At 43.7% G+C, this 14,728-nt stretch overlaps 1 protein-coding gene across 1 annotated transcript in view; it reads right to left on the bottom strand.

Moving 5' to 3' along the window:
* The window catches only part of skap2 (src kinase associated phosphoprotein 2), a 280,543-nt gene that overhangs the window by 238,086 nt on the left and 27,729 nt on the right, over window positions 1–14,728 (bottom strand). The window contains exon 4 of the mRNA XM_063069551.1: window positions 3,273–3,365. Coding sequence (XP_062925621.1) covers window positions 3,273–3,365 — 93 coding nt within the window. The remainder of the gene's footprint in view (window positions 1–3,272; window positions 3,366–14,728) is intronic.

Raw genomic sequence — 14,728 nt, 5'->3', positions numbered from 1 at the left:
ATTATACACACGCTTTCTTTTGATACAAATTTAATATTTGCTGAACATCTCAGTTATACGATTCATCATAGAATCATTAGAAACTTTCAGTCTATGCACACAACTTTCACGGATCCTTTGCTTACTGGTATTGGTCCGGGGCATAAAAAGGTTGGGAACATCTGTAACTATAATTCCATGTAACTTTGAAAATGAACCTGCTCAATATTACAATACTAAAAAAAATAAAAATTAATGGAATTGCAGCATATTTTTCAAAGGTGGTGCAAGGAAGAGAAAATAAATCGTACCTAACTCTTAGATATTAACATAAATATCACCAATTTTCAACTCAAGCGAAACTATTGCTTACAAGCGAAATGCATCCAATTACTCTTCACTGCAATATTATAATCAGTAACAAGGCTAGAAGGATCTTGGCCCAAAACATCAACTGTTTACTCTTTTCCAGAGATGTGGCCTGACTTACTGAGTTCCTGTAGCTTTTGGGTGTGTTGCTTTGGATTTCCAGCATCTGCAGACTTTCTCCTGTTTCTATTCTATTCAAACTGGGCAAGTGGAACCAGGTGAGTTTTTTTGAGATGGAAAAGCTAAATAAAAGGAGAAAAAAAAAACTGGGTGCACAGGTGAGTATGTGGGGGAGGAGAGCACTGGAGGCTGCACAACTGAAGTTGGAAAATTCAACATTCATATCACTGGGCTGTAAGCTAATCATGAAAGGTTGTTCTTCCATATTGTTTGGTTTCTTCATAGCAATGAAAAAGGCCAAGGGCAAACAGAATGATATGGGATGGAGGAGAGATAAGATGACATGCTACTGCAAGCTCTAGATGGCAGTTACAATATAGTCTCCTTCTCTATTCTGGGTTTCACCAGTTTAGCGGTAGCCACATTTTGAGTACCAAATGATTTGTCCAGGAAGAAAAAGACACAGGTGAACCTCTACCTCACCTGGAAAGGTTAACTCAGTTCCCTGAGCAGTGATGAGGGAGGAGGTGAAGGGACTGGTGTGACTACTCCTTCGGTTGCAGGAGAAAGTGCCTGGGGATGGGAAGGAAAGGTGCAGAGAGCAGTCCCTGCAGAAAGTAGAGGGGAGGGGTCTATGTAACCAATGGTGGGATCACAATGGACAAGACACAGGAGCAGAATTAGGCCATTTAGCCCATTGAGTTGGCTCCACCATTCCATCATAGCTGATTTATTATCCTCCTCAATTACCCTCCTCAAACCTATTCTCCGACCTTCTCCCCTTTATCTCTGTCACCCTTACTAATCAAGAACCTATCAACCTCTGATTTAAATGACTTGGCCTCCACAGCCATCCATGCCAATTAATTCCACAGATTCATCACTCTCTGGCTAAAGAAATTCTTCCTCTTCTCTGTTCTAAAGGGACATCCTCGTATTCAGAGGCTGTGCCCTGTAGTCCTAGATTCCTCCATTGTAGGAAGCCTCCTCTCCATGTCCACTCTTTCTAGGTCTTTCAATATTCTACAGATTACAATGACATCTCCCCTCATTCTGCTAAACTCCAGTGAACACAGGCCAAGAGCTATCAAACACTCCTCATATGTTAACCTTTTTATTCCCAGGATCATTCTTGTGAACTTCCTCTGGACCCCTTCCAATGAAAACATTTCCATTCGTAGATAAGAGGCCCAACCTGTTCACAATATTCCAAGTATGCCCTGACCAATACCTTCCAAAATGCTTGTGGAGAGTCAGTGATCTGTATACTACAGCCATCTCATGCTTTCAGCTTCATGTAACTAGCCCTCACTGAGTTGTCTGTCTTTTGCCTTCTGTCTTTTGCTATGGAGTGGCCAAGCACAAACTAGTAAAATAGTATCACAACTTCTGCTCACAACCCAATGGTATGAATGTTGAATTTTCTAATTTTAAGTAACCCAAATCCCTGGTGATTTCTCTCACACACATTCAACAGTTTTCTTCTCCACTGTTTGTCTTTCCCATCTGCTTCCCCCACTGGGTTCCATCTGTCAATCATCTTCTCCCCATCTGGTTCTACCTATCACCTACCAGCTTCTATTCCCTTTACACTGTCATATACTGGTAATCTTTCCTCTTCCCTCTCAGTTCCAATGCAGGGTCTCAACCCAAAATGTTGATTTGCACCTTTTTGCTTCTGCAGATGCTAATTGACCCACTGAGTTCTTTCAGCATTCTGTGTTTGGTGTTATAAACTGTTTTACAATATATACTAAAACCAATCATCTAATTCATATTGATTTTTTTAATTTTGAGATTATGCCCTATGGGTCCAAAGAACCACACAGCACAGCAACCCACCTATTTAATCCTAGCCTAACCACGTCAATTTACAAAGACCAATTAACCTACTTAATTGATACCTCATTGGATTGTGCGAGGAAACCAAAGCACCCAAAAGAAACCCACACGGTCACGGGGGGTACGTACAAACTCCTTGCAGATGGTGCCGGGATTGAACTCCCAACTGCGACACGCTGAGTTGTATTTGCGTCTTGCTAACCGCTACAATAGCATGGTGCCCATATACAGCAGGGTGCAATGCAATTCCTTGCTTGCACGAGGCTAACCATGGTAGGTGTTTAAAGTGGGAAGAAAATAAAATATAATAAATCAATACATGTACAGTACTATGCAAAAATCTTTGGGACATGCATATAGCTAGGGTGACTAGGACTTTTGCACAGTACTATATATCGGTTAAAATAGGAAGGTGGTTGGGAAACAGAAATAAGAATACTTAGCTTTGTGTTTAGCTCAGTAGTATTAAGAGTTATTTGGTAACTAGAAAGACATAATATAATGAACTGTGCAAAAGTCTTAGGCAGATATATATATATATATACACACACACACCAAGATTTGTTAGCTAGATGTTGACTACAAGCTTAATGAGTATGTTTTAACATTTTAAGCTGCGCTTTCTGTCAAGACATTTTTGTGCTTCAGCTGTAAATTTTCTTCCTTTATACACTGAATTCCACTAGAGGGAGCTCTTCAATTCCTCTTAGCCACCTTCCAAAAGGAGCACAATTCAACATCACTATAAATTTTAGACACCAGGAGATTCTGCAGATGCTGGAAATCTTGAGCAATATAAATGCCACTTGACTTGCTGAGTTCCTCCAGCATTTTGTGTACGTCCCTGTAAATTTTCTGCTTATCTGGTTCTAAAGGACAACAACAAATTGAAGGTCCGCATCTCAGTCCCTGATGATAACTGGTTGAAAGCAAATAAAATGGCAAAGAATGTTGCTACATACCATCAGCACTAGTTTCTTCATGGTTATCGGTACGATCAGATGAAACTCCATCTACTAAAGACTCTTCATGGCTGTCAGAATCTTCCGATTCCCCTGCAAAATTGAAAACACAAGTACAGTTAAACATACTAATAATGTGCAGCAAATTGATCATTAAAGCAAAATACAATTAAGTGCAATAGCTTATAAAAGCATTAATATAGCAAGTTCATTTGTTGATGAAAAGGAGGAAATTGAGCCAAACCAGTTGACAGCAAGCTTGTTCCTAGGATATATGTTCAACACTGGAAACAGCACATTTGTTGCCTACAGACTATTAATTTCAGCTAAACCACAGAAAGAGGAGGATTCAATTTCACTCCAGTCATCTGGAACGAACAAAAGACCAACACCCTCATTCAAAAATCAGATTCCTTTGCAGAATCATCAACACAGACAATTGTGGCCAGAATCAGCCAAAAAGGGTGTCTGTTGTCAGAATCCAACTCATCTGCCTGTTGTGGAAAGTCTATGTCAATATGGAAATCAGAACCTAATGAAACAATCTACGACTCGGCATGTCAGGATTGTTCAGACCACACACAATACAGACCACAAAGGTAATGATACTGTGCAAGATGGATAATCTATTTCCCGTGATGGACCAAGGAGCAGAACTAGACCATTCGGCCTATCGAGTTTCTTCTGCCATTCCATCGTGGCTGATTTATTATCCCTCTAAATCCCATTCTCCTTCCCTTATCTTTTGACAAACTGACTAATCAAGGACCTAACAATCTCACTTTAAATAATTTGGCCTCCACAAAAGTCCCTGGCAAAGAATTCAATGGATTCGCCACACTCTGGCTAAAGAAATTCTTCCTCATCTTTTCTAAATGGACCTAGACTTCCCCACTGTAGGGAAGATCCTCTCCACATCCACTCTGTCTAGGCCTTTCAATATTCAATATGTTTCAAGGAGATTCCTTTTCATTCTTCTAAAGTCCAGACAAAGAGATCAAGAAAAGGGAGTGGAACAGATGTCAAGAGATGATCCAAGTGAATTTGAGGGTAGAGTGGAAGTTGGTACAGAGTTAATGGGTTCTACTGATGGTACTTAGAGGAATGAGGGGGGATTTTACTGAAACCTATCCAATACTGAAAGGCCTAGTTAGAGGGGGCATGGAGGAGATAGTGGGGGCATGTAGGACCGGAAGACACAGTCTCAGAATACTATGATGTCCTTTTAGAACAGAGGTAAGGAGGAACTTCTTCAGCCGGGGGTGGTGAATCTGTGTAATTCATTTGCACAGACAGCTGTGAAGGACAAGTCATTCAGTATATTTAAAGCAGAGGCTGATAGTTTCTTGATTACCAAGGGCATCAGAAGTTATGGGATTAAGCCAGGAACTGGGGTTGAGAGGAAAAATCAACCAACCATGCTAGAATGGCTGAGCAGACTTGATATGCCGAATGGCCTAATTCTGCTCCTATGTTTTATGCTAATTCTCATCCGTCTGGGAATCTGATCCTCTCTGCAAGAGGGGCCTCCTCCTCCTCTTTCATTTATGTCGTTGATGAGTGTAGCACCCTGGGAAAGGTTTCACTGCTAACATAATGGTCTTTCTGTAGAAGCAGTGTTTGGGTTATGGTTAGAGATAACGGGAAATTTGGAATGTGAGCTGTCCAATGAAGGGAGTGTGTTTTTCGTGGTGTGTGCCTGACACTGGTGTGAGCTGGGTTTTTGCGTTTGGTGGGAGATGAAGGGAGAAGACACTCGAGAGAAGAGATCGTAGGACTCAACCTGGAGCGAGGCCATGATTCGACGAAGCCCGGGGAGATCGAAGGAGGATCGGTGAAGGGGAAACCGTGAGCACCAACTTGTGCACATTAGACTGTTTCATTAAATGAGCCCTTTTCTTTTTTGCTTTCTCTTTACTAACCCTTTAGTCAAATTAAGAATTATAAAGCTAAATCATTTAATTGTATGTGGTGTACTGTCCGTTATTTCATGGTACTTTGTCCGCTCTTGGACTGTATTCCTTGGAGTTTAGAAGAATGAGGGGAGACCTCATAGAAACATTTCGAATGTTGAAAGGCATGGACAGAGTGGACGTTGCAAAGTTGTTTCCCATGATGGGGGAGTCTAGTACGAGAGGGCATGACTTAAGGATTGAAGGGCGCCCATTCAGAACAGAGATGCGAAGAAATTTTTTTAGTCAGAGGGTGGTGAATCTGTGGAATTTGTTGCCACCGGCGGCAGTGGAGGCCAAGTCATTGGGTGTATTTAAGACAGAGATTGATAGGTATCTGAGTAACCAGGGCATCAAAGGTTATGGTGAGAAGGCGGGGGAGTGGGACTAAATGGGAGAATGGATCAGCTCATGATAAAATGGCGGAGCAGACTCAATGGACCGAATGGCCAACTTCTGCTCCTTTGTCTTATGGTCTTATTTGTGACAGGGTAACGAGACATGCAGCATCCACACAAATGGGGTTTTGGTGGGCTGGCGGTTCAATCTCCCACGTTTGGCAGGGCCGGAGATTGTCTTCCTTAGACTTACACAGCCGACGGACCCGAAGTGTTCCATGAGTTTAACTGAAAGCATATGGCTGGACCTCAAAATCAAGTTACTTTGTCGTGCTAAAAGAGGCCGCCTCTGAGCACACTGTACCAGTTTGTCAAGATTCAAAACAAACATTCACTTTACAAAGGGAATTTTCAAAATTTTCAACATCTGCAAACGTCCTTCAACAGAAATACAATTTCTTATACAATTTTCAATAGAGACGTTCAAATAGTATGAGGAGTTCTGACTAATATAAGTGTGGTAGTTTCAAGCTATGGGGTTTGATAACGCAAAGTCAAAATTCCATCGTAAGAATTCTCAACTTGTATTGTTTGAAATATAAATGAATCACTAATATCCTAAAAATTATTATACTACCTCAGAGATACAAGAAAGGGAGAAGTATCAAAGCTAAAGCGTTTTGGGTTCAATATTTCCCCGTTCAAGTACCTGGAAACAAATTTCAATGGACAATAGCCATTCAGAATCCTGGTACAATGAGCGCATCTACAAGGAGCAATACCATTAGAAAACAACATCCCATCATGAGAGACCCCCACCGTCCAGTCTATGCTCTCTTTTTGCTGCTGCCATCGGGAAAGAGGTACAGGAACCTCAGGTGCCCCACCACCAGGTTCTGAAACAGTCAGGCTCCGAAACCAATGTGGACAACTTCATTCACCATGACACTGAACTGATTCCACAACCTATGGGCTCACTTTGAAGGACTCTGTAACTCATGTTCTCAGTATTATTTATTGACTTTTTTTTATTTGAACACTTTGTCTTCTTTTGCACATTGGTTAGAAACATAGAAAACCTACAGCACAATACAGATCCTTCAGCCCACAAAGCTGTGCTGAACGTGTCCTTACCTTAGAAATTACCTAGAGTTACCCATAGCCCTCTATTTTTCTGAGCTCCATGTACCTATCTAGGAGTCTCTTAAAAGACCCTATCATTTCCGCCTCCACCACCGTTGCCGGCAGCCCAATTCGCGCACTCACCACTCTCTGCGTAAAAAAATTAGCCCTGACATCTCCTCTATACTTACTTCCAAGCACCTTAAAACTGTGGCCTCTTGTGCTAGCCATTTTAGCCCTGGGAAAGAGCCTCTGACTATCCACACGATCAATGCCTCTCATCATCTTATACACCTCTATCAGGTCACCTCTCATCTTCCGTCGCTCCAAGGAAAAAAGGCCCAGTTCACTCAACCTATTCGCAAACTCCCCAATCCAGGCAACATCCTTGTAAATCTCCTCTGCACCCTTTCTATGGTTTCCACATCCTTCCTATAGTGAGGCGACCAGAACTGAGCACAGTACTCCAAGTGGGGTCTGACCAGGGTCCTATATAGCTACAACATTACCCCTCAGCTCTTAAACTCAATCCCACGACTGATGAAGGCCAATGCACCGTATGCTTTTTGAACCACAGAGTCAACCTGCGCAGCAGCTTTGAGTGTCCTATGGACTCAGACCCCAAGATCCCTCTGATCCTCCACACTGCCAAGAGTCTTACCATTCTATATTCTGTCATCATATTTGACCTACCAAAATGAACCACCTCACACTTATCTGGGTTGAACTCCACTTGCCACTTCTCAGCCCAGTTTTGCATCCTATCAATGTCCCACTGTAACCTCTGACAGCCCCCCCCACATTATCCACAACACCCCCAACCTTTGTGTCATCAGCAAATTTACTAACACATCCCTCCACTTCTTCATCCAGGTCATTTATAAAAATTACGAAGAGTAGGGGTCCCATAACGAATCCCTGAGGCACACCACTAGTGACTGACCTCCATGCAGAATATGACCTGTCTACAACCACTCTTTGCCTTCTGTGGGCAAGTCATTTCTGGATCCACAAAGCAATATCCCCTTGGATCCCATGCCTCCTTACTTTCTCCATAAACCTTGCATAGGGTACTTTGTCAAATGCCTTGCTGAAATCCATATACACTACATCTACTGCTCTACCTCCATCAATGTGTTTAGTCACATTCTCAAAAAATTCAATCAGACTCCTAAGGCACGACCTGCCTTTCACAAAGCCATGCTGACTAATCCCAATCATGTTATGCCTCTCCAAATGTTCATAAGTCCTGCCTCTCAGGATTTTCTCCATCAACTTACCAACCAACTACTTATTTGAGTTACTGACGCCTTCCTGTCAGCTTGAACCAGTCTGGCTCTTGTCCCCTGACCTCACATTAACAAGACATTTTCATCTACAGAACTGCTGCTCACTGTATTTTATTTTGTTGTTTTTCACAACATTCTCTGTAAACTCTAAAGTCTGTGAAAATCCCAGAAAATCAGCAGTTTCTGAGATAAGCAAACCTCCCCATCTGGCACCAACAATCATTCCACGTCTGTGTGCTTTTATGCATTGAGCTGCTGCCACATATTTGGCTGATTGGATATTTGCATTAACGAGATGTACAGTTGTACTTAATAAAGAGGCCACTGGGTGCACCTCCATCTTGCCCATGAGGTGATACCCTCTGCCATGCCATGCCTGCTGAAACGCAAGGGAGACAACAATTGATTTTACCATTGAGAATGGAGGAGGAATAAGGTGTTGAAGGTTGATGTCCCATGCCAGCTGTCAATAATAAAGTTGCGACAGACAAAAGCATTGTATTTTTCAACCCCAGTTCTCAGGCAAATTTGCCAAAACATAAAAGACTACTTGCTTTCAAATTACAGGAAACCAAAACACATTCCTGTAGTTGGAATGTTGCTCCTCACACTCCTCATGTAGGATGTCTGTGCAAAGTCACAGAATTCCAAGTACCTGAATGGATTAGACCAGCAGATCTATTTCATAAAGGAAGATAAATCCTTTTTTTTTTATTTTTGATAGTTTTAAAGTCACAGACAGTTAAACTATAGCATGGTGCCCAGGGACATCAGAATTATATTCAATAGCTTCCATTTGATCAATATGCAGATCATCAAGTAGATAAATTGTACTTTTCTGAACACATGGTTGTGATATAAATTACGAGATTTAACAATTGTGAAGGAATTGCAAAATCACATAATAATAACTGATTTATAGAGCACTTTTCACACAGATAATGTAGTTGAAAGTGCTTTACAATGGGATAAAGAGCAAATATGAAATTAAAATCAAAGAATAAAAATAAACATGAAAATAAAAGAAGAAGATATTAGTTAAAAGCAAGGTTAAATGAGCTAGTGTTTAAAATGTCAACTGAGTTTACATTCCTTATACTGTTAGGTTGAATTCCACAGTTTAGGAACGTAGTTCAAAAAAGCTGACTTGCCAACTATCTTTCAAGGGAAAAGAGATCAAGTGCTTTCCTGGCATATGTGATGAATGAACTCTTCTTGGGGTTCAAGCCAGGTACAGGTATTGATTATAACCAATGTTTCAAAGACAAACTCTGGTGTCTTCTTCAGACTTGCCCAGGCATCATCCCTGAAGATGGCAGAGCTTGTCATCGAAACATCGGTTATAATCGATACCTGTATTTGGCTTGAAGCCTGAGAAGAGTTTATTCATCTTTCAAGGGAGCTGTTTAAATTTAGGAGACCAGCAGAAGACGACGTCAGAGCTTGAGTGGGATTATAAAAGATGGTTGCACATGTGTGGAAAATGTTTTACAATTTAGTCAGTCCCTAATCAAATGATTTAGTTAGATGTTATCCAGAATTGAAAAGTTGATTTCCTATGACATGGCTACAAATATGCAAAGCAACACAAACAAAATGCTGGAGGAACTCAGCAGCTCAGGCAGCACCTATGGGAATGAGTAATCAGTTGATGTTTTGGGCTGAGACCCTCGTTAAGAACAAAATATCACAAATATGCATGATGCTTTCAAGTAAAACACAAAGGTCAAGTCAATAGGTAATAAGGTGACTATACAAATATGATACGGAGCACAGGTTTAATTACTTTGGGAGGGAAAATACAGGGAAGGGCAATATTTTCAAAAGGTCGAAACTGAGATTAGTATTCATAAAGTCCTAGGTATGTTGCACACAAAGCACAAAACACGTGCACACAAGCAAGTGGAAAAGCAAATGTTATGTTAGTTTCTGTGACAAAAGACTGGAGCATAAAAATAGTCATTGCAAATATGGTTGAGCCACCCGAAGTCCGGGATACAATTTTGGGCCCTTGCATAAGCAGAGGTACTCACCCCTTTGTAAGGGTTTCTCTTCTATGTTAACTGCTAAGGCTAGTAAAATGGCTTCTCTGTAATGTTAACTGCTGAGGTAATGGGTTTTCTGTAGCAGTACGTTTGGGTTATAGGTAGAGATAACAGGACTTTGGAATTTAGTGCTAACAAATGGAAGAGATGTTATTCTTTCTTGTCTGTGTGAAAGCTGTTGGTTTGCACAGGCTTTGAGGAGGAGGCGCAAGGAGGATGAAGAGAGAAGATGCGACTTGAGGAGTCAGTGGGTTTCTTGACCTTCCAGGCAGGAGCCCAGAGGTCACCAACAATCGAAGGAGGATCAGCAAAGGAAAATCCATGAGCTCCAATGATTTGTACACTGGACTGTTTAATAAGATTATTTGTGCCTTTTATTTTATATTTTATTTCTCTACTAGTCTCATAGTCAAAGTAAGAGTTATAAAATCTTACTTGTCTAACCAGATATTGTGTACTGTTTGTTATTTTGGAGTACTGATCTGACACAGGGGACACATCACGCAGCATCCACCCAAACGAGAGTTCTAAACTTGGGCCGGGAAGGGGGGGTCATCACCCCCGAGATCATGCCACTAGGCAAAGTGAGTGTTACACCTTTATAGTCAGTGAAACAAAGGTACGGTATACTTGACTGATTCTTGTTATGAAAAAATTTGCCTTAATATGAGTGATAAAGAGCTATAAGGAGTAGCTTTATTTGTCAGATGTATATGAAAATATCCAAATGTACAATGAAATGTGTTATTTCCCTCAAATCAAATCAGAGAGTATTGGCAAACAACAGGAATTCTGCAGATGCTGGAAATTCAAGCGACATACATCAAAGTTGCTGGTGAACGCAGCAGGCCAAGCAGCATCTATAGGAAGAGGTGCAGTCGACGTTTCAGGCCGAGACCCTTCGTCAGGACTAACTGAAGGAAGAGTGAGTAAGGGATTTGAAAGCTGGAGGGGGAGGGGGAGATGCAAAATGATGGGAGAAGACAGGAGGGGGAGGGATGGAGCCGAGAGCTGGACAGGTGATAGGCAAAAGGGGATATGAGAGGATCATGGGACAGGAGGTCCGGGAAGAAAGACAGGGGGGGGGTGACCCAGAGGATGGGCAAGAGCTATATTCAGAGGGACAGAGAGAGAAAAAGGAGAGTGAGAGAAAGAATGTGTGCATAAAAATGAGTAACAGATAGGGTACGAGGGGGAGGTGGGGCCTTAGCGGAAGTTAGAGAAGTCGATGTTCATGCCATCAGGTTGGAGGCTACCCAGACGGAATATAAGGTGTTGTTCCTCCAACCTGAGTGTGGCTTCATCTTTACAGTAGAGGAGGCCGTGGATAGACATGTCAGAATGGGAATGGGATGTGGAATTAAAATGTGTGGCCACTGGGAGATCCTGCTTTCTCTGGCGGACAGAGCGTAGATGTTCAGCAAAGCAGTCTCCCAGTCTGCGTCGGGTCTCACCAATATATAAAAGGCCACATCGGGAGCACCGGACGCAGTATATCACCCCAGTCGACTCACAGGTGAAGTGATGCCTCACCTGGAAGGATTGTTTGGGGCCCTGAATGGTGGTAAGGGAGGAAGTGTAAGGGCATGTGTAGCACTTGTTCCGCTTACACAGATAAGTGCCAGGAGGGAGATCAGTGGGGAGGGATGGGGGGAACGAATGGACAAGGGAGTTGTGTAGGGAGCGATCCCTGCGGAATGCAGGGGGGGGGGGAGGGAAAGATGTGCTTAGTGGTGGGATCCCGTTGGAGGTGGCGGAAGTTACGGAGAATAATATGTTGGACACGGAGGCTGGTGGGGTGGTAGGTGAGGACCAGGGGAACCCTATTCCTAGTGGGGTGGTGGGAGGATGGAGTGAGAGCAGATGTACGTGAAATGGGGGAGATGCGTTTAAGAGCAGAGTTGATAGTGGAGGAAGGGAAGCCCCTTTCTTTAAAAAAGGAAGACATCTCCCTCGTCCTAGAATGAAAAGCCTCATCCTGAGAGCAGATGCGGCGGAGACGGAGGAATTGCGAGAAGGGGATGGCGTTTTTGCAAGAGACAGGGTGAGAAGAGGAATAGTCCAGATAGCTGTGAGAGTCAGTAGGCTTATAGTAGACATCAGTGGGTAAGCTGTCTCCAGAGACAGAGACAGAAAGATCTAGAAAGGGGAGGGAGGTGTCGGAAATGGACCAGGTAAACTTGAGGGCAGGGTGAAAGTTGGAGGCAAAGTTAATAAAGTCAACGAGTTCTGCATGCGTGCAGGAAGCAGCGCCAATGCAGTCGTCGATGTAGCGAAGGAAAAGTGGGGGACAGATACCAGAATAGGCACGGAACATAGATTGTTCCACAAACCCAACAAAAAGGCAGGCATAGCTAGGACCCATACGGGTGCCCATAGCTACACCTTTAGTTTGGAGGAAATGGGAGGAGCCAAAGGAGAAATTATTAAGAGTAAGGACTAATTCCGCTAGACGGAGCAGAGTGGTGGTAGAGGGGAACTGATTAGATCTGGAATCCAAAAAGAAGCGTAGAGCTTTGAGACCTTCCTGATGGGGGATGGAAGTATATAAGAACTGGACATCCATGGTGAAAATAAAGCGGTGGGGGCCAGGGAACTTAAAATCATCGAAAAGTTTAAGAGCGTGAGAAGTGTCACGAACATAGGTCGGAAGGGATTGAACAAGGGGTGATAAAACAGTGTCGAGCTATGCAGAAATGAGTTCGGTGGGGCAGGAGCAAGCTGAGACAATAGGTCGGCCAGGACAGGCAGGTTTGTGGATCTTGGGTAGGAGGTAGAAACGGGAAGTGCGGGGTGTGGGAACTATAAGGTTGGTAGCAGTGGATGGGAGATCCCCTGAGCGGATAAAGTCGGTGATGGTGTGGGAGTCAATGGCCTGGTGCTCCTTAGTGGGGTCACGATCGAGGGGTAAATACGAGGAGGTATCCGCAAGTTGTCGCTGTGCCTCGGCAAGGTAGAGGTCAGTACGCCAGACTACAACAGCACCCCCTTTATCAGCGGGTTTAATAATAAGGTTAGGATTAGTGCGGAGGGAGTGGAGAGCAGAGCGTTCCGAAGGAGTGAGGTTGGAATGGGGACAAGGTGCGGTGAAGTCGAGACGGTTGATGTCCCGTCGGCAGTTAGCAATAAAGAGATCCAGAGCAGGCAGAAGACCAGAGCGGGATGTCCATGAAGAAGAGGAGGGTTGAAAACGGGAGAAGGGGTCATCGGTGGGGGTGGAAGAGTCCTTGCCGAAGAAGTAGGCTCGGAGACGGCGGAAGAGAAGTTCCGCATCGTGGCGAACACGGAACTCGCTGAGGTGTGGGCGAAGGGGGACAAACATGAGGCCCTTACTGAGAACAGAGCGTTCTGCCTCCGACAGTTGAAGGTCGGAGGGGATGGTAAAGACCCGGCACGGATGAGAGCTGGGATCAGAGGGGGGAGGGGGGAGGCTGGGGGTGTCAGTGGAGAGGGGAGGGTTGGGGTGAGAGGAAGATGGAGCCTCTGAGGGCCCAGGAGTTGACGGTGGGATCTGAGGAAGACGGGGCTGCGGAGTGGTGGTGGGGGAAGGGGAGACGGGAGTCACAATAGCAGCACATAAAGACCTGGCCTGGAGTTCAAGGCTGGAGTTGCAGTTGGTGGTTGCGCAATCACTTCGAATGTGTCCATGGTCGTTGCTGGAGTCAGAGAGTATTGGGTAGCCCCCAAGTGTCTCCACACTTCCGGCACCAACACAGCATGCCCACTACTCACTAACCCTAACCGCACATCTTGTTTATGGACTGTGAGAGGAAACTGGAGCACTTAGAGGAAACACATGCAACCATGGGGAGAAGATTCAAACTCCTTACAGACAGCGGTGGGAATTGAACCTGAACTTACAGCTGGCACGGTAAAGCAATGTGCTAACCACTGCCACCCATAACTCAAACAGCTTGGCCTAACTTCCCTAAAGATCGAGATGGGCTCTCAATGAGGCATAAACCATTCTGAAAGGCTGTTTTCCCTGTCTGGGGATTGTAAGAGCAGATATCGTCTAAGATGAAGTTTAGTTTAGGCACTTAGAACTTTACTTCCATTAAAAGGGTTGTAAAGAGAAACAAAGGTGAGGTGACTGGAGATAAAATTTTGTAAGGACTATGGAGCATTCGACTGAGGATATAAATAAGAGATAAAAACCACAGTATTTGAAAACAAGGATGAGAATTTGAAAAGTATGGTATAGATGAATAATGAACCAATGTACAAGACCAGCAGTGGGCCACTCAACCTCTCAAACCTGCTTTGCTATTCAGAAAGATCATGGCTGTAACCTCAACATCACACTTCTGCCTTCTGCCAGCAACCTTTCACCTTCGTGCTCGTTAAAAGTCTATCTTCTCTTTGTCCATCTCATCTGTTAAAACCCCATAAAAAGGGCTTGAGAACTGTGATGTGAGCAAAGCTTCAAGTCAGCTCAAAATTTTGGATGGTGCTGGTAAAGCACAGCGATGACTTGTGGATAGCAAACAAAACAAAAAATTACTGTATTAATCATGCTTTTTCGCGGATACGATCACTGCAATCAATAGACTGTAACCTCCCTTTCAGAGTTGAGCTGTTGAACCCCTGTACAACCAGACATTTTTGCGGTGTTTACTAAAGTCTTGAAGGTTTAGGAAGGTCGTAGTGTGGCCAAAGCGAGGTGGTGGGGCCTAGGCCCGAGAGCAAGAAATAAGACAATGTTTGGCC

This window comes from Mobula hypostoma, chromosome 17 (assembly GCF_963921235.1).
Source record: "Mobula hypostoma chromosome 17, sMobHyp1.1, whole genome shotgun sequence".
Lineage (NCBI taxonomy): Eukaryota > Metazoa > Chordata > Chondrichthyes > Myliobatiformes > Myliobatidae > Mobula > Mobula hypostoma.
Note: the sequence above shows the minus strand (reverse complement) of the source record. Positions and strands in the feature narration are given on the sequence as shown.